Source organism: Cladophialophora psammophila (assembly GCF_000585535.1).
Source record: "Cladophialophora psammophila CBS 110553 chromosome Unknown aczJe-supercont1.5, whole genome shotgun sequence".
In the NCBI taxonomy this organism is placed as follows: domain Eukaryota; kingdom Fungi; phylum Ascomycota; class Eurotiomycetes; order Chaetothyriales; family Herpotrichiellaceae; genus Cladophialophora; species Cladophialophora psammophila.
The window spans coordinates 431,556-450,708 of record NW_006912926.1 but is presented as its reverse complement, the minus strand read 5'-3'; the positions used below and the strand labels follow the sequence as shown (position 1 = coordinate 450,708).

Sequence of the window (19,153 nt, the reverse complement as noted above, 5' to 3'; positions counted from 1 at the left end):
GTTCTATCCTATTTCCTTGGACCAATTGCAAAAGGCCCGTTCTGCACAGTCGTTCGAATGCTCGACAACAGTGATGCTCGATAGAATGACGCAATGATGGATATTCACGTGATTTCTTACGCTAGAAAATACTCCAATTATTGTTGGCTGACTTTAGTCAGCAGCCTTGGCGAAAAGGAGATTAAAGTTCTCTGGCAACAATAACCGTATTAGGGGGGACTGGATCTGGCCCTTCCTGAGCAATGCGAAACACTAAAAACTGGGAGCTGGGGGGCCAAGATACTGGTCCCCACAGGACTCAGGACTCACGGCTTTGCTCACCCTGGTCATAGCACGACTCAGGGCTCGCCATGCCGAGCTCCGGACGGCACAAGCCACAATTCAAGTTAGCTTACCTCCTAGTCATGGGTCAGGTTAAATGGCGGGATGCTCACGTCTAGAAACGGAAATGGAATCGGATATCGGTTGTGGGCCAAAAAAGAAACAGATCTCTACGGATAACTTTGGTAGGGCATTGATTGTAGGGGTTGACACTACTAGATGCAAACAGGTTCACCCATGCTGAACTTTCCCAAACATCCTCCGACAAGCGGATGAGCCTGACGTGTTGTATGACCGGGCTCAACTTCGGCTCAGTCTCTTTCTTGAGCTTGCTCAGGTTCACCACCTCTCTGCTCAGTCCCAAGTTTGGCCGCTAGCTCTCATTACTTAGCTATTCACGTCCTGTGCGCGAGTATCTCCCCTCGAGGATGTGGCAACTTTGCTCGCCCGTGTGCGAGGGACCAGTTTGAGGATTCCGAAGTTCCAAAACCCCCTCTTATACTTAATCGCGCTCTGTCCAAGGTAAAGAGGCCCTAGACAAACTACCAGGCAGGTTTCGCACTCTTTCATCATTTGTGATAGCGCTTATCAATGTTTATTTCACCTGATACAATTTCTGAATACTGCACCGGCACAACTTCTATTCAGACTCTCTGTCCAGAGAGTCATCATCCATTTTCTGAGCAATGTCAATTTTGAACCTACCTCACATACCTATACTATTGTTGAACTTGATTATTCGGTGCTAGCAACATTCCAATTTGTCAGTGGTAATGAGGCTCTCAGCCTTCTTGACGAAGTTCACAACTGTGCTGGGATTATAATTCCTCGCTCTGATTCACGGAGACTCTAGCTATTTAGGCGTGGTTACGAAGTCCTCAGACTAGGCTTACTTTCATTGTTATTGATAATGCGTAGATCTATACAGTGATCGCTTTGGCAGGACCATTTGCACGAGGACGGAGCCTTCAATCCGTTCCATATGCCAACAGTTCTTAGAACTCACTTGACCCAAGCCCGCATTCAACCACCGCATCGGCAAGGGGAGTCGAGAAGCTATAGCCAAAGCTTGAGAATGGCTCTTTCAGTTCTTTTCCAAGACGCTGGTCTTCTACCATATTATCCTCTCTTTCAACCTTCCCTTACTTCCTTTCGACGCATTTTGCTTTCAACTTCGCCTTGATCCCTCGCTATTCCTCTTCATTTTTGGACCTCTCCTCTTTAACACTCTTCTCTTATCCTTTCATTCTCTTTCGACTGACGTACCTAAAGAGTAAGCAGCTGAAATAGCATATAACCAAGTTAACCGCCATAGTATTTCACACTGGTGTAGCGCATTGTGTTTGGAAAGGCCACGGAGCTCCAGCGAGATTTTTCAGCCATTTTTGGTCTGTTGTTCTTGTCGCGTCCACGTCTAGTTGCCCTCGAAGATTCAGCAGGAACTCCCCATCCATGATGCCGTGGAGGTAGCGTTGGCCCTTAAACTCATACCTATCTATCCCGAGTTTTCGCAAGACCACGGGGTGCTCGTAACCCATGAGGATCTAGATTTAATCGTTCACTAGGCAGCTTTCGCCAACCATACCTATATAACCATTATCGGGGACGAGAAGCTTTTGATCTCTCGTTCGCAGCGTTATGAACACTCTGTCCCTGTCATCCCTTGGGAATTTTTGGGCGACTCGTAAATGGCGAGTACGTTGGCCTTCAGCAGGCCTGGCAACCAAATTCGTTCCTTGCAATCTCGCGCGACGCTTGCCTGCACTCTCCGATGGAAAGTTGTCACCAATGCAAATGCGTAGGAGGCGAGCTGGATTGGTTCCATAGTAGGCGTGTATTTGTCGCCCTATGCCCACCTTTGAGCTATTTGAGACCATGCCCCTCGCGGGAAGATCAAATTCTTGTCAGGATCGTTCATATTATGAAACCTTCCTGCTGATTCTGACAATTGAGCAATACTTCCAACCAGTAGACCCTGTAAGCAAAGCTGAAGATTATCTTCCTCAAGGATCTGGACAGAGGAGCTGCCAGTGACGTTATAGAGTCTTTCAAGACCATGCTTAGGAATATCAGCTTGGTCGAAATATTCTATGTCGTTAAAGCGATAGTCGGATAGTCGGACACCCATGATGGAAGCTCTGTACATCCGTGGCGTTGAATAAATCAACGAGTTACTGATGCATAGGCTTCACCAAAATGAAGGCCATAGTCTCTAGGGAGCTGATTGGTATCCACGTCGTCTGTAAGGCCTACTAGCCCATATATTTTGTCGTTTGGTTCTGTTGCCTGGCTCTCCTGACACACTTTCATTAACGATAGTAAATTGCGATCACTAAGAGGATGTCCGAACCAAAGGGCCGGAATCTTTGTCTCTCCCGGTTTCCATGAATGGGGTTCCTGGCCAGCAATCAGTCTCCTCACATCTGAGTGGTTGATCACAGAGTTCATTAAAAGGTGAAGCTTCCGCCAATCCATGGTGTAAAATCCGCATCGAAGGGTTGCTCTGCGGGCTAACATCACCTCCCGAAAGACCCATAATCGTGAAAACCATGAAGAACCCAGCAGGTGGCGGAGTGCAACCCATTCTGGATGATCCGGTGTCGTAAAGCCACGTTGGAGAACCTGCCACATCTTCTCTTTTTTGGTGCTTCGACACATTCACTTGGGTATTTAATCTGAGCATCTCACAAGCAATGTCTTCGAGAAGTTCGAATGCCAGACATATTTGTTCTTGTTCGTCACCGAGCCAGATTAGAACCTTTTCCGCACCGCTGAAAATTCGCCCCATCATCATGATCTGAGATGCCTTCTCCGGCTTATTACCGTCTACCCAGAGGTTTTGTCCTTCATCACAATTGCGAATCCAACTCAGAGCATTCCAAAGACTTTTCGTGATCGATGCATATCCAGCATCATCACAAATAATGGTATGATCCCTTTCTCCTTCACCCCATGCGTATGAAAGCGCAGTGTACCCGTTACGAGGGATTTCAGGTGGAATATGCGAGATTGTGCATCGGAGTTCCTCTTTGCAGTTTCTAGGCAAGAGAGGAAGGATCCATATCTCATTATTGGACTGTAATTCGTTGTAAGTGTAGGGTGGTAAGCTTCTCGATTCACCCTGTTTGACTTTGGGTAACCTCCTTGTTCAATGTACAGTTAGTGAGTCCAACTGGAATTTTTAGGGTCATAGCCCTACTGATAAGCTTAGATTCCACTTGCAGAAGTCGTGTGTGAGCATCCTTCAATGCCGCACCAGCGATATCTTCTTCTTTTCTTAGGTCTGGATCGAGATTATAATCCCTCTTTCTGGAATTATTCTCGAAAGCGAATAGCTAGGCAATTTAATCTCGAAATTGGCTGCTGTGTACCAAGTAGCCGTGGGTCATCCTTTAAAGAGTCTGAACTGTTGAGGTCGTTCGATATTCTTTCAAATAGCGCAAGCTGGAAAATCTCACTAAAAAGAACCGCGGCTTCAGCGCTTTTCCGTCTGTTCTCAGAGTTTCTCCCCGCAAACGTGGGAGACCTCTGGGAAAGGTCATCCATTCTAAGGCAGCACAGCAGTTCCCGTTCTTGTGTAGGACCTCAGAACTCCCGCAAAGTGCGAACAAAAGCCTTTGAATTTTTTTTTCACTGCTAGGGCGTCAAGAATTAGATGCGACTGCCTTGCCAACTAGCAAATGCCTAATGTATTGTTGCTGTCGTCAGAGGCGTCACTCACACCTCGCCCCTGCCCCGCATCTATGAGCATACCAACCTCATGGGCCATGGCATTCATCATTTCAAGACATATAAGCCTGTCGAGACGCAACGAACGACGTCCTGATTGACTTGGAGCCAAATAACTCTCTCAATCCCCACCAGCCTTCCATCATGGCCAAACGAATTGCATTCAAGGTCCACGGCAAAGTTCAGGGGGTGGCCTTTCGGTAAGTGTTTGTGTGATAGAGTTGACACAGTTCTCCTCTATACCAACCATCTAACTCCACACAGTGACTTCACCCAGAGAAGAGCTACGAGCTATGGGGTTACGGGCTTTGTTTTTAATACTTCAGATGGAAAGGTTAAACCTCCCCCGTGCATTGATGGATAATGTAACCAAGTCGCATCAGACAACCCGCTGACACATCCTCTCCACATGTAGGTAGCCGGAGAAGCGCAAGGTGATGAGGAAGCACTAAAGAAACTGAAGGCGGATTTGAAGGCGGGACCTAGAGCAGCCCATGTGGTGAAACTCGAGATTAAGGACATCGATGTCAAGGATGGAGAGGAATCGTTTGACGTCTCAGTATGAAGGACCGAAAGAAAAAGTCTGCTCGCCTCCAGCATGTGCCACAACAAACGCCGCAGCAACTCAAGCCTGAACTAAAAGGGATTAGTACCTATCAATATAGAGGAGCTCCGCGGATGGTCCCTTCTGCCCTTGGCTCTCACATCACATTGCATATCCGGATCTCCCAAGCGAGGACGCCGGCACGGGATATCAAAATAGAAACTTGAGCAAATAAGCACACAATGCTGTGCCACCAAATCGGTCAAAGATGCCTCATAGCGGAGAATTGTTAAACTTGGGAAAGGAGAGCCTCGAGCGTGTCAATAGAGAGATGCCGGTTTCTCCCGATATCCTACACTGTGAGCTGCAAGCAAGGGCCATGCAAGGCCATGTCATGACTCTCCAGCCTTGTGGTCGCAGTCTTCCAGCGTCCCGATCTTCGCCGTCCTTCTCCAAGTCAGGTGTACTGTAGATCTTTTGTTGTAGTCGCCGACAATCCAGATCTCTCGGAATTGATGGCCACAATGGCAAACTGGTGTTTTTGCGGCGGCTACTGTTACTCATCCACCCTCACCTTGAGCTCGAGGATGCCCCGTGCAAGTCACTGCATAACATACATCGGTGTCTCTAGATTGGGAAAGTATCTCTTGCCCGACGAGGTAAAGCTCGAAATGCATAAAGTACAAATGCCCTTGACGATGGGGTATTGTGCAAGCCGCCAGAGGAAGGGAAGTTGGAAACTTTGTGAGTCAGCAACTTAGAAAGACCTGGTGGCTTCAAGGTTAGCTGGAGCAAGCCCTGCACACGGGTCGTGTCCCGAGTAGTCTAACCAAAAAAGGTGGCAAACAGCCATCGAAATTTCAGCTACTACCCACAGCCTGGTGCTCGCCTGGTGGCCCAGACACGAATTCGAACCGCGTTGTTCCTCCACTCGTTCCATTTCTTTTTGTAACATGCTCAGTGTGCATGCGTAACACTGCATCTTTGAATGCCTGGGGTGCCTGAAGCGTGCTCCGAAATTGGCGCAAGTGGCGCATGACAACCAGCGCTTTCACACGCCTTCTCCTCGCTCCATGCTTGACTCCGATGATGCCTGTATCTGTTCGGGTCCTGATACAAGACTATAAAATGATAACCGTGTATTGCCATTGCGTGCCAGGCGCTCTCTGTCTCTCACCGTGCTGACCAAACTTTTCAAGACCGCCGGAGACTTGATCGGATCCCTTTTGCTTACCTTTACGATTGTCCGCTATCGTTCACACACAGATTCCTCTTCCCTCAATGGCCTCCTCGAAAGCCCTTTTCACGCCAACCGTTACGGCGAGTTTGTCGAGTGCAGCTAGGAAAGGACTGTTTTCTTCGACTACCACCGCTGCCGGTCTGAGGTGCAGCTATGCAGCTATTAGACCATTCGATGCGCAGTCGAGACGGAACTTCTCTGCGTCCCACAAGGCACAACTCGAGTTCTTCCCACCGGCCAAGAATCTTCCTCACATCAAAATGACGTACGCCAGCGAGGCTCTATTCCACGACGATCTTACTGACTATCGGCAGTCCTCCACCATGGCCCCATCCGACCGCAACAGAGGAACAGCTCAAGCACATTGAGATCGCTCATAGAGACGTGCGAAGTGCTTCGGATTGGGTTGCATACAATTCAGTGCGCTTTTTGCGCTGGGCGACTGATCTCGTCACGGGCTACCGCCATGATCCCAACAAGCCTTACATAATGAGCGAGAGGAAATGGCTAGTCCGATTCATCTTCCTCGAAACGGTGGCTGGTGTGCCGGGAATGGTGGCTGGCATGCTCCGTCACTTGCGGAGTCTACGGGCGATGAAGAGAGACAATGGGTGGTACGTTTCAATACAGCCTGATCATCGCGGCGGTTAATGCTGACACAGATGTGCTTAGGATTGAAACAATGCTTGAAGATGCCTACAACGAGCGGATGCACCTGCTGACGTTCCTGAAAATGGCCGAACCGGGACTGTTCATGAAATTGATGATCCTTGGTGCCCAGGGAGTGTTTTGCAACGGCTTCTTCGTCGCGTACCTGCTATCCCCGAAGACCTGCCACCGCTTCGTCGGTTACCTGGAAGAGGAGGCTACCAAGACATATACTTATGCCATTGAAGACCTCGAGAGTGGAAAATTGCCGGGTTGGGAGAAACTCGAAGCACCGGAGATTGCCGTCAAGTACTGGAACATGCCAGAAGGCAAGAGGTCCATGAGAGATCTTCTCTACTATGTCCGAGCAGACGAGGCAAAGCACCGAGAGATTCATCACACTTTGGGTAACCTCAACCAGGCTGAAGACCCCAATCCCTTCGCCTCCGAGTACAAAGACCCATCTAAGCCGCACCCCGGCAGAGGCATTGAGCACATCAAGTCGAAAGGCTGGGAGCGAGAAGAAATAATTTGAAGGGGCGCTTTGTATCATCACTGGCGGGCAATGGGACCAAATGCTATGGGTTAAACCGGGCGCGGAAGTTTGAGGCGTTTCTTAGCGGCATCTTTTGGTCCGGCGTCGCGTGTGCTCTTCTTGGAGGGCAGTTGATTCCCACGGTTTGACTGAGACTTGGATGCAGGTCAGTCTAGAATTCGGCTGGTTTGCCAACATTGATAGATATCGGGTGGACCGCGTTTTCAGGCCACACTGTGCGTCCTCGCGGGATATTAAAAGACAGCATTCCCCAATCCAAAAACAAAACTCATCATTATCTTGTGTTCCCGGGTCCAAGTCTGCCGTGTGGTTGTTTATACCTATGCACCCGATAGAGTTCCTGGGCCGGACGAAGGATTGATGTCAGAGTGCATTTCTCAGGCACAAGCCAAAGCCAGCTTGGTGAAGTCGATCCTAGTGGCCCTTCACGCCCGGCAGCCCAGTTTTTAAGCTCCGCAAGCGCGCCGTGGGAGGGACTGCGGTTTGCTGCGCTGGACAGTGTTCCCTAACCCTGGTTCGTCGCCTGCACTTGTTGGTGTAATCTTACCCAAACAAATCCCCGGGGCGTGCAGGGCGTGCCAGAGCGTGCACTGCCAACGCCAACAAACTCGCTACAGTCCAACCTCGTCCATCGACCACCGACTCACCGTCGCCCTTCACACTCGAAACACACTGCCACCCAACCTCACCGGTGTACCAACTGTGCCCGAACCACCCTTGCACAACATTTTTGCACACCATTCTCTTTGCCATACCCTTCATCCGGTCGAACCCTGAACACGCCGAGCTCCCGGTTGTGCGTCCTCAGCGATTCTTACGCATATGAACAACACTGCGACTGCAGCTGCACCCTGTGTCTGGGTCACCTGGCCTTAAACCTGGAGCAACCGATCGGGCTGGAAAGTCAGCGCTCGCTGTTTGTTATGACCTCTGCTCTCCGCCGCCCGTCCATGGTGGAAACCCCAAGCGATGTCGACCTACATCAACTCCTCGTCCCCTCTTCATCAAACGATGTCTCGTCTCAGCACCAGGCGAACTCTGCGTCCTCCGAACCCAGCAGTGATGCTGGTTCCTTCGTGATTCCTGACAACCTCTCCCGAAGCAACTCCGTCTTCTCCTTTTCAAGGGCCTCCTTCAGCAGTCAGATCGCGAGCCTGACCTCGATTAACATTCCCCAAGCAGAGTCGCTTGCTGCCACCGTCAGCTCCCTTCCGAGCGCCCGTAAGGCCATAAAAGCCATCTCTACCGCTGCCGAGCAAATACAATCATGGATCAAGAAAGCCTTGAAAGTTTTGGAAAATCTCGATGCCGAAGACGACGTGGAATGGGCTGCAGCGGCTGGAAGACTAGGATTGGATGAGACAGACAAAACTATTAACAAGTTTGAGTCTTTGATCAACATGTACGTTCTGTCGATCGAGGAGCTGCAATCGCGCCCCGATATTGGCGACGCAAATCCCGAAGATCTACAGGCCGTGGTTGAACAGATGGAGTCGACTCTGGGTGGCTGGGACGACGTTCGGAAAGACTTGAAAAATGTTCATGAACAAGTGGAGTTGGCCATGGAATGGGAGGAGTTGTGGGCAAAAGTACTCGGAGACGTGGGCGCAGAGATGGACGCCCTCAGCGCGATGGTTTTCGAAATGGAAGAGAAGAGACACACTGCCTATCAAACACAGACCCAGGTCGATTCAAGTCAAAACATCGACCTGAACGAACTTGAGAGCTTCATCGATGAGCCCTCTCAGAAAAGGACCACTCCAAATTCGCGGTTCAGCATCCCTTCTTTCGAATCCTCTCCCCTCGGATCTCCCATTATTGAAAACCCACAGGACGACTCGAACTTGCTGGCTCTCTTCGCTCGGATGCAGCCCCTCAGAGCTTCATTGGATTTCCTGCCTATGAGGCTGTCGATGTTCCAGTCTCGAGCAGAAAAGATCTTTCCCATTGCGTGCGGAGAGCTTGATGACAAGCGGGCGCGGTTAGAAAGAAATTGGACCGAGTTGTCAAAGGAGGCAGAAACCCTTCGACGAGAACTCAGCGAAGATCGATGGGTGATTGTCTTCCGCAATGCTGGCCGACAAGCTCAGAAAATGTGCGACTCTGTTGAAAGAAGTATCCTGAAGGTCCAGGAAGCTATCCACGAAAATTTTCAGGCCACAAATCCATCCGCTTTGGCCAAGAGGATCGAAAGTTTCGAGGCAAAAAAGCTCCATTACAGCCCAGCTATTCAACGGGTGCTTGGAATTATACAAAAAGGTCTCAAGGACCGCTTGACGGTAAATGGAGAAATCCTCCGTTTACACAAGGATTTATCATCTCGAATGCGAGATCTGACCGACACCATGGACGACCTTGAGAGCCTCCTTGAGCCCGTCACCTCGCGGCAGAACTCGAAATTGCGAGAATCGATCTCGAGCATCGTTTCTGCAGATCGCTCGTTTACCAGCACTACTTTTGCAGGTACCCCAGGCAGTTCTCCCCCCTCATCAGTCGACCTTCCTCCACAAAGACACGAAAAGCCTGCGTCCAAATACGGTCTGAATGGATACACAAAACAACGCACCCCGTCCACAAGCAGGCCACCTCCCCCTGCTTCGGGCAACAAGCGAATGTCGATGTTGCCCCAAACGCGACGTCCCACCACACCAATGTCACATTCGAGCAGTGGTGCAATTCGTCGAGGAACCTCACCTTTGCCAGGTCCTCCATCTGTCTATCGTCAAGGTGTCTATACTCCTCCTGTGGTGCCTGCACCTCGGCCAGAGCCGACACCCCTTTCGAATAAACCCAGATGGTCAGCGGTTGTGAAGTCTTACGACAGCACCATAGCACCATCGTATCGATCTTCTTCAACTACCACGCCAATGACAGCAAGGAGATATACTCCCCGATCCATTTCCTCCAACACTGCCTTGCCACTGCGGAGCCCCCTTAGTCGCGAAGCATCCGCATCACCTTCGTCGATGCTACCGACACTTGCAAAGAGAGACAGTCAGCAATTCAGATCCTTTGCTGAACGTGTCGCTGATCCTTTGCCAGCGAGAACTAGCAGTTTGTTGGATCCGGTTCCATACCACAAGACCAGAAATTCGAGTGCCCCGGCGCCGGGAACGATTCGATCGCCGTCTTCAGTTGTAGTCAACAACCAAAGTAAGCCTACAATGAGTGGAGGATCAATCCCGCGTCCGCCTTCCGCCCTGAGCAGGAGTTATGGTTCCTCACAGGTTCCATTGCGAGCAACGTCTCACAATCCTCGACTGGATAATAGGCTCGAAGGTAGTCCTGGGAAGAATGAAGATCGTTTGGATGAGAATGATAGGGTTAGTGAGAACGAGGAGGACCAGACGACGGAACCGAGTTCGAGTCCTTTGTCAAAACGCACGATTACCAGGCCCAGCAGCGTGCTGGCGATGAGTGGGAAGGCCAAACGGATGTCGTTGTTGCCTGTGCCTGTTGGAAGTGGCAGGCAAAGTTCATTGGGATCGCGGATTTCTTAAGGAGATGACAGCCTCGTACAGCCGGTCTGGGAAGAAGCTGCTTCCACGATCGTTTCTTTGGCATATATTGAGAGAGGCGAGCGCACACACCAGTGCCCGTTACCTAGTAGTTTCTTGTGTTTTGTCAGCGTTCCAAGCGTGTGTACTTTCCCCCCCCAAACAAGATTTTCCTAACAGAGACTTGGGCATTCAAATTTGTCCGGGTGTCATAGCGCAGAATGCTACATACATAGCCATCCATGCCAGAGAATTTTTCCGTTTTCCCCCCATCCAACCAGAGAGAGCGAGAGCGAGTTTTGGGGATCATTTCTGGATCGAAAGCGGCGCCGCTGTTTAGACGTATGGACAGCCATCGACGTGGGATCTGCAGGCGATTTGAAGTATGGTACTCGGTACGGTTACAAGCATGTCGCGTGTAATGGCGCGAATGAATGGGGTCTTGCCGTCTACCATTCTTGAGATTCCTCTACATACAGTGTCCCACGTCCCTCGCCCGCGAAAGCAAGCATACAAGGGGCTCTAGAACACTCGATATAATCCATGTGTACCACCCCCCTCTCGTTCACGCTGTGTGCTCCCGTCTTCATGTTGATCCGCGGATGTTATATATAAATATATGATGCTGCATCAGTTCGGGTCCTTTAATGCCCAAGTCCGTAGCCCTTGACGCGCGAGAAGTAAAAGGGCTTGTCATTCCTGAGATGGAACTCGGCCCAGTCGTTGGTGAGCACGTTGTAGCTCCAAAATCCCTTCCACACCAGCTTGTTGTTCTTGGTCGTGTGCCGCGAGCGGGCCGAGCCCGCGGATCGCAGGGACAGGTGCATCGTGTACATGTACCGTGGACCGGCGCCCTCGGTTTCGATGTGCAGGTCCCCTGGGGACATGGTGGGCGTAGGGCTAGCCGACTGGCTTGCGGCTTGACTGTGACTGGGCTTGGTAGATTCGGCGGTGGCTGGGGAGTCAAGGCTCGGGTGACAGAGGCGCCAGCGGCCTCGGAGTGCGTGTTTCATGACGTCTCGGGCAGACGGGGGAGGTGCGGCTGTGTTGGTGTTGGTGCCAGCTCCGCTGCCGCCCGGTGTGGCAGCGGAGGGGCCGGATTCTTTGAGCAGCGCGGGTGCCGAAGAGGTGAAGTTCAAAGGGTGTGCTGCTTCTTTTCTTCCCGAACGGACGAAGTTGAGGTTCTCCGGCGTCAGGTGGTGAACCACCTCAATGGGCTCGTTGGTGGTGAGAAGAGATATGCAGGTTCCGTCGCGGAAGAAACGCAGATACCTGTAGTATGTGACGATGTGGACGGGGTTAATCCAAGTACTTGCCGAGACAGAGGCACCACCCGGTCGAGTATAGTTCACCGTGGAGATGTACACCCCGGTGAAGCGGATGCGCGGATAGTTGTGGAAGATGTCCTGCCAGATGGTGTCTTTTGGGAATGGAAGTTCCGTCACGAGTAAATGGGACGACGAGTCCTCATCTACAAGATCTTCATCCAGGGCGCGGAAAATGATTTCACGGCCTTGCAAGTCGGTGTTGAAGTCGTACCGTTGACTAGTGAGGCCAAACTCAGGACCCAGAGCCACACGTTTCCAAACGGCATTGTCGGTCATGACGTGATATGCCAGCTTCTTGCAAACCAAAGACAGTCGAACATAAATAGCCGGATCGCGGATGGCTATGTGTTGTAGCAACTCCAACAGCACTTCTGCGGGGAGTTTCTTGATCCCGCACGGCGGAGGACGGTCGCCTTCAATCATGGGCGGGGCGCCTTGAATTTGAGAGTGAGCAAAGGAGTCAATCAGTTGAGAAAATGTCAGCTTCTCCGCGGCAGGTTCTTTGAGGGAGTGGTGGGCGGTTGAAGGGACCGTGACAGGGGCGTTGGAAGGGTTTGGGTTGGACGGCTTTGACTTTGGCTGAGGAAAGTGCTTGTTCTTGTATGACTGATCAACCTTAGCATCGAGCTTGTATGCTTTGCGGTAGTGAGAGAGGCTGTCGCCCAGATTTCCCTGACTCTCCTTTTCGACAGCACGCTCGAAATGTTCCAACGCGCCTGTGGGTTCTTTCTTGGACGAGGCACTCGCGGTGAAGTCGTCGTCGTCCACATTACGAACCATCAGTCCTTCCAAACGCTGTTGGATGGCGGTCGAGCTGCTACCGCCCGCCTGATCTGCATCGCTGTAGTGGTCGGAATCATCTTGTTTGATGTCTGCTGCGGGGTGGCGAGTCGGGGGCTTGTTGACGGGTCTGTCGGGTCGGCCATCGCTGGTCCTTCGCTGTCTGTGCTGAGACAACGGAGCAGATTTCTTTTCTGGCTTCCTGGTGCGGGCGCTGACTTCTTCTTTCCACCGTTGGCGAAATTGTTCCAGTTCTGACGTTGGTTCGGCCATTGTACCACCTTCACGTATGCAGGTGCTGAGAGGGACTAGTGGAGATCGAGTACCCGGCTATTCAATGGTCTCACCAAGGAACATGGGTTCCCTCAAGCGATACGCCCTCTAGGCCAATAGCCAGACACGAGGCTATGATCGGGAAGAGATGTCGTCGATGTCGTCGATGTCTGTTCGAGATATACGAGCCGTGATGCACTCGGGAGGTGAATGACGAGCGAGTCAGGGAGAGACCGATGATGTCGACATATCCTCGACATGTACATACATACATAGCAGGGATGCCAAGGATGCTTATCTAATGGCCGTGCTATCGCCGACACTAGCGAGACTGACTGGTCGGCTCGCTTACCCGTTTAGACTCGTCTTTTGAACCGCCCGATAACGGCCGAGCATTTCTCGCATTGTCTGCTGGGTTCCTCTGACGAAACTTTTTGGCTGCAGCTCAATTTCTCATCTACCAAGTACCCAGTACGCACTCTGGGTCATAATTGCCTCCCTCCCGCCCTCCGCCCTTCGCCCTTTGCCCTTTGCCCTTATATCTTCTCGTTGAACAGATGCTCCGACATTGAGGTTGATCCTGTAGGCAAAATCCTCTACCCAGTACTCTGGATCGGTCGTCGCTTTCCCAGGTTTCCCAGGCTTGAATGTCCTACTCATTCACCGCGGAACCTGCGCAGTCGCTTGACGAGCATCCCCTCTCGCAACCCGCGCTTGGTCACGATGCCCAACAGCAATTACAAACAGAGGGACAACGGCATGACAGAGTACCGCTCTCGCAACAGAATACTGCCAACATGTCAGGCTCCAACAACGTCGAGATAACCACCACTCAGCGCATGATCTCCGCCACCTGGGGCAGTATCTTGACTTCACTGCTCGGTACGTCATGATCTCACTCCGACACATCGCCTTCCCGTACTGACTTCTGCAAAGTGACGCCGCTCGATGTTGTGCGTGTGCGGTTACAATCCCAGCAAGCTCCTCCGCCCTCGAATCTCTCCCGGTTCCCCGCTTACTCTACCAACTTCAAACACCTTCCACCTGATCTAGGCGTCAACTCATGTTGTCGAGAAGTGTTTTTTGTTGGAAACAATGGTCAGTTCTGCCTCGCAGGAAATGGCTCCACACAGGGATCATCAGCACTCACAGCTGAATGTGCCGTGGAAGAAACCCAGCGGAGAACTTTCACCTCCACCCTCGACGGCCTGAAGAAGATTGCCAGGAACGAAGGCTACACAACGCTATGGCGAGGCCTTTCTCCCACCTTGTTGATGGCAATCCCCGCAAACGTCATATATTTTACAGGCTACGACTGGCTCCGATATCATCATAGCAGTCCGATCAGAAAGATCTCGTCCGACACATACGCCCCTCTGGTTGCTGGTTCCTTCGCACGGATAGCAGCTGCGATTGCAGTTTCGCCTATCGAGATGTTCCGAACTCGAATGCAAGCGGTCTCTGGCATTGACACCGGTGTATTCAAGGAAACTTTACTTGGCCTGCATCGCATGACCCAGACTCAGGGATACACATCCCTCTGGCGCGGGTTGACTCTGACCATGTGGCGAGATGTGCCCTTTTCCGGCATCTACTGGTGGGGATATGAAGCGATCCGAAACAAACTGACTGATGCTCGGCAATTGGCTAAAGGGCAACATCTCCAGTCTGGCAGCTCCTTGACGAGCGGACGCACGGCTCAAGCCCACGAAGACCACACAACCACCTTCATCGACAGTTTCCTAGCTGGCGCAGGTTCCGGCGCTGTTGCTGCTTTCGTCACCACGCCCTTCGACGTCGGCAAGACCCGTCAGCAAGTTTATCACCATGCTGGAGACGACGCCCCATCCGTGATAGCAGCACGGGAGGCCGCGAAGGTCGGCAAACACATTCCGGAGGAGCTGTCGATACCGCGCTTCCTCCACCATATTTTCACCGAGGAAGGTATCAGCGGGCTGTTCAAGGGATGGGCGGCGCGATGTTTGAAAGTCGCACCCGCGTGTGCGATCATGATTAGCAGTTACGAAATGGGCAAGAAGTGGGCGAAGACGGTGAATGAAAAGAAGGAGGAGAGGAAGGCTACGGCTTGATTTTTTCGAGGCCCAGCAAATCCCCATCTCAGTAAGAAGGAAAACGGCCAAATTATTGTTTTTTGTTTCCTGACGGCCACGACTTACTCGATGTACCAATACCCACCGGGCTGGTTTTCAAGCTTCTAATGTACAGCATCGGGCGCGCGGCGTTGGTGGAATCCGTCTTGTTACTTAGAGTATTACGAGCTTCTCCACTAAGGAAAGCAAAAGAGGCATGAAATGCTGAGGACGCATGGTCTCCTATAGTACGATTGTCTGTGCTTCCCAGGACCGTTCCGCCCACTGCAGCTGCAGCCGAGTCCTGCCTTGCTGGAGCCAATATCCGTCAATTGAGCGCTTCGGCCTCAACAAAACCAAAGCCAAAGGGCACCAAAGAATTGATCGGCTGCGTTCAACTCAATATCCCGAAGTCAATATTGTGATAAGTATGACCCTTTTGTCAACTATAACTAGGATTGGACGTGCTCGTAAGATACAGCATTACTACATCCTACTGCTACCGCTGCTGCTACCACTCCTGCCTAGGCTATCCTATGCTACGCTATGCTCTCCTAGTACACGGTATGTTAAAGAATGAGGTATCCGCTCCACTCGGTCAAATGGCACGCATACAGGGAGGGGATCCACATCCGCTCTCAACCCCGTTAGAGCTAGCCCACCACGGCAGCCTGGACGGCCGTCGAAGCAACCATGCCCACACCTTTCTTGACCAAATCCTGCGCGACATACTTCCTCACGAGGCGGTCACGTTCTTCCTTCTTGATCTTTGCGTACTCCCTGTCGTTCAGCGGGCAGCGGGGGTCGAAGTCCGGCCCCATGCAGGTATGTGGCATGTCTTTGTCGCGACACCGGTGCCTCCGCTGGTTTAGCCGGCACTTTGGATCTACGCATGTGCAGGGATACCGTGGGTCCTCGCACACGTGCGACGCGGACGCGATCGGGCATCTCTTGGTGTAGCAGGGGTGCTCTTGCGGGATGTGGTGGTGGTGGTTGTTCCCGTACGTCCTGGGCGGCATGGGTGGGTGAGGGTGAAGGTCATGCTCATCAGGGGGCTGATCGGGGTTCTGAGGATTGGATGGTGGCTGCTTTGGATCTGTTGGCTGATTGGGATTTGGCGGCTGATTTGGATACGATGGCTGATTGGTATTTGGCGGCTGATTTGGATACGATGGCTGATTGGGATTTGGCGGCTGACCAGGACAAGATGACTGATTGGGATATTGCGGTTGGTTGGGATAGGATGGCTGGCAGGGCGGGTTAGCATTGTGGTACGGAGGGGGTTTATTGTCCGGGTGGTATGGAGGATTAGAAATTTGCGATTGGTTGTCGTCATGGTCGTCGGTCGGAGCTTCTGAGCACGAATCTTCATCCATGTCATGGTCGTGGTCATCCGTAGTCGTACGGTGAGGTGGATGATGCTTCATAGGTGGTGGATGCTTGGGGAAGTGGAACCAAGGTGTGGAAGACGGGTTCGCGGCTGCTGTTTCTCGAACTGCGGGTTCCGGGCAGTGCTTCGAGTCGTGCGACCAGTCTGGAGAATGGTCTTTATGGTAATGGTGACGCCGTTTTCCATGACGCTTGTAGCAGTATTTGTAAATCAGATAGGCGATACCACCTAAGATGAGAAGTCCGACCACACTGCCGACAGTACCCTCAACAATTTGGGGTACGTTGTTGTCGTCCGCTGGGGGACCAACGCCAACCGTGCAGTTCTCTGGTGGCAAGTTCGACGTGACACCAACGACAAAGATAGATTTCTTCTTAGCGTTGTTCGCGGTGACCTTGACGTTGATCGTGTCGGTACTTGGGGCAATGACGGAAAATCCAGTAGAATAGTAGGAATATTCACTCAATTGGCCTTTCGCAAGGGTTTTGCTTCCAGAGACAATTTGAACTGACACAGTGCCGGCATCCACGCTTTGAACATTGAAGGTAAGCTGCTCCTTGGATCGTGCGCTGTAAGTCATGGTTTGTGTCTCTGAGCCTGAGATGAAGTGCGACGCATCGAGACCTGCCAACAATGTAGTAGTATCTCCGTCGGGGTTGTCATTCTTCGCAAGACCGTTGAGGATGATGCCGTCGATAAAGTTCTTTGAAGCGTTGTAGTTCTGTATCGTGAAATATCTTCCCCCCGAGTCCATAATCGCAGAAAGGACTTCCGGATCCTGAATACTAGAAGGGTCGGCCAAGAATCCAAATGCCACCCGAATACCGAGGCTGGTAGCACGATTAATTTGATCCACCAGATCTGAGGTACTTGAGTCCTAGGGAGATAGTCAGCGTCGTCGTCGCAGGAGTTCGTTCAGAAGCCTCGATGTAAGGGATGATTTATAAGAAGCACTTAAAAAAAAAAAAAATTGGCTAACGGGGCAAACCAAACAAAGGAAATAAAACACCGACACCAACATACCTGTCCGTCAGTAAAGACTAGGATGCCACTTCGACCGGCGGTGGTGCCAGTACCAGCTGCAGTGAGTTGTGTGATGGCCATTTCCACACCCCCAGCGATGTAGGTGCCGCCATCTGCTCCGATTTGTGCAAGCGCGCTAGCAGCCGCGCCGGGGTCTCCAAGAGGGTAGTCCAGGTAGGCTTCGTCGTCAAAGTTGATGACAGCAGCCTCGTCCTGCTTCTGGGTGCTGGTTACCTCGGTCTTGGAAATAAGCCAGTCAAGGACCATTTGTGCAGCGGTGAGGCGATATCGGTAAGGATCTGAGTCTTCCATAGAGCCGGAGCTGTCAATTACTAGGGCGATTTTTCGATCACCATTGTTTGAATTGACTCGCAAGTTCGTGCAGACTGATGTGGAGTCTCGCGGGAGAAGGTAAGCATCGGATATCCTCGTGAAAAGAATGTAAAACGACAAAGATAGAATAATGGGAAACATGGCGAATGCAACGAAGTTGGGGCATTGAACGAGGTAGCCTTCCCTTACCCAAGTTCACGAGGGTCGCTCGACTCTATATGTTCAAGGAGATTGCCATTGCCTCGCCATCAGTCACAAATCAGGCTGGAAGGAGCGACAATTCCAAGTCAATTGGCGGGCTCTGTAGAAGACCATTTTCGTCGACGCAACCTCCACATAGAAAAGCGATGAAGTACATTAGTCAGGAGAGAGGCTGAAGCGATGAAATTGACTCAACTGAGACGAGAAGCAGAGTCTCAACCAACAATCAATCAGGTGCTATTTGTTCACGGCTGAGAACTCGAGGGACGAAGTTCAATTTGCAAGCTCCGTGGCTGACACAGTCACAGACTAGTAAATTGTTAAGCATGGCGTTCGTATTGCTGTCTTGTTTCTCGTGTTGTCTCTGCGACCTTGTAGCGATTCTCAATCCAGAAGCATCGTTCAAAAAAAGGGGATGGCATTGTTGCAGAAATCGGATTTTCCGTTCACAAAGCCTCACACTCTTCGTCTCGCCTGGGCCAGATTTCATCAAGTGAGATAAAGTTTCCGCTATGGAGGTCCGGGAGTGAGTTCAGCTCTTTCCGTCGGGTTTATTTGCCATGTGCTGGCAGCAAGTTCACTTTAGTCAAAACGTGTGAGCCTCAGCCTTACAAAAGCCTTGGCTATGATCTCGCTAGGTGAATGCTTGGTGGCACAAACGAATCTGTAGCGCGTAAGATGCATCGACGTCAGGGGATTCACACTGGAGGCGGCGCATATCCCTGTATTTCTCGATGTGATGTTCGCCGTGTAGGACGTTGATATAGTGGCAGCCGGTGAGGATGGAGTTTTCGAAGTTGACCAGAATGTTGGCCTGGTGGAAATTACACAAGGCAGAGTTTCCCTTGGCGAGCATCTGGATTCGATGGAGCGTGTGTCGCGAGGGATGGTGAGGCCCGAGAGATGCGCCCGGAATGCGTGGAAAAAGATAGCTGCAGAAGCTTTGCCAAGAACCTTGGCATATTCGAGACAGAAGGCGGTCTTGGCGGGGAGGTACCCCTATTCTATATCTGGATACTATTGGTTCTTTTGCACTTCATCCCCTCGTGTTCAGCGCAGGAAACGACACATTCCAAATATGTCGGCCGTCTTCTTGACCTGCCATCCCAAGATGCGCGCTTTGCAAAGCTCGTATTTCTGCAGTCCTTTGGTGAGACAATTTCCCATTCCGTCCAGGGAAAGATTCACTCGTGTATGTTC

At 51.5% G+C, this 19,153-nt stretch overlaps 7 protein-coding genes across 7 annotated transcripts; 4 read left to right on the top strand and 3 right to left on the bottom strand.

Moving 5' to 3' along the window:
- Nucleotides 1-2,484: 2,484 nt before the first annotated feature.
- On the bottom strand, nucleotides 2,485-3,418 carry A1O5_03810 (uncharacterized protein; the record flags this gene model as incomplete). The annotated part of the gene is made up of 2 exons (XM_007744421.1): nucleotides 2,984-3,418; nucleotides 2,485-2,955 (listed from the first exon to the last, which is right to left on the bottom strand). The coding sequence occupies exons 1-2, from the start codon at nucleotides 3,113-3,115 to the stop codon at nucleotides 2,485-2,487; spliced, it is 603 nt and encodes a 200-aa protein (XP_007742611.1). The 5' UTR covers nucleotides 3,116-3,418.
- Nucleotides 3,419-4,194: 776 nt separating this feature from the next.
- On the top strand, nucleotides 4,195-4,615 carry A1O5_03809 (acylphosphatase; the record flags this gene model as incomplete). Its single annotated transcript, XM_007744420.1, has 3 exons — nucleotides 4,195-4,250; nucleotides 4,315-4,384; nucleotides 4,466-4,615. The coding sequence occupies 3 exons, from the start codon at nucleotides 4,195-4,197 to the stop codon at nucleotides 4,613-4,615; spliced, it is 276 nt and encodes a 91-aa protein (XP_007742610.1).
- Nucleotides 4,616-5,875: 1,260 nt separating this feature from the next.
- Nucleotides 5,876-7,017, top strand: A1O5_03808 (alternative oxidase, mitochondrial; the record flags this gene model as incomplete). The annotated part of the gene is made up of 3 exons (XM_007744419.1): nucleotides 5,876-6,099; nucleotides 6,149-6,448; nucleotides 6,507-7,017. The coding sequence occupies 3 exons, from the start codon at nucleotides 5,876-5,878 to the stop codon at nucleotides 7,015-7,017; spliced, it is 1,035 nt and encodes a 344-aa protein (XP_007742609.1).
- Nucleotides 7,018-7,988: 971 nt separating this feature from the next.
- On the top strand, nucleotides 7,989-10,538 carry A1O5_03807 (uncharacterized protein; the record flags this gene model as incomplete). Its single annotated transcript, XM_007744418.1, has 1 exon — nucleotides 7,989-10,538. The coding sequence occupies one exon, from the start codon at nucleotides 7,989-7,991 to the stop codon at nucleotides 10,536-10,538; it is 2,550 nt and encodes an 849-aa protein (XP_007742608.1).
- A 641-nt stretch (nucleotides 10,539-11,179) lies between these two features.
- A1O5_03806 (uncharacterized protein) lies at nucleotides 11,180-12,916 on the bottom strand (the record flags this gene model as incomplete). Its single annotated transcript, XM_007744417.1, has 1 exon — nucleotides 11,180-12,916. One exon carries the CDS (start codon nucleotides 12,914-12,916, stop codon nucleotides 11,180-11,182), a length of 1,737 nt encoding a protein of 578 aa, XP_007742607.1.
- A 797-nt stretch (nucleotides 12,917-13,713) lies between these two features.
- On the top strand, nucleotides 13,714-15,006 carry A1O5_03805 (uncharacterized protein; the record flags this gene model as incomplete). Its single annotated transcript, XM_007744416.1, has 2 exons — nucleotides 13,714-13,798; nucleotides 13,853-15,006. 2 exons carry the CDS (start codon nucleotides 13,714-13,716, stop codon nucleotides 15,004-15,006), a joined length of 1,239 nt encoding a protein of 412 aa, XP_007742606.1.
- Nucleotides 15,007-15,659: 653 nt separating this feature from the next.
- A1O5_03804 (uncharacterized protein) lies at nucleotides 15,660-17,893 on the bottom strand (the record flags this gene model as incomplete). Its single annotated transcript, XM_007744415.1, has 2 exons — nucleotides 15,660-17,273; nucleotides 17,420-17,893. 2 exons carry the CDS (start codon nucleotides 17,891-17,893, stop codon nucleotides 15,660-15,662), a joined length of 2,088 nt encoding a protein of 695 aa, XP_007742605.1.
- Nucleotides 17,894-19,153: the final 1,260 nt, after the last annotated feature.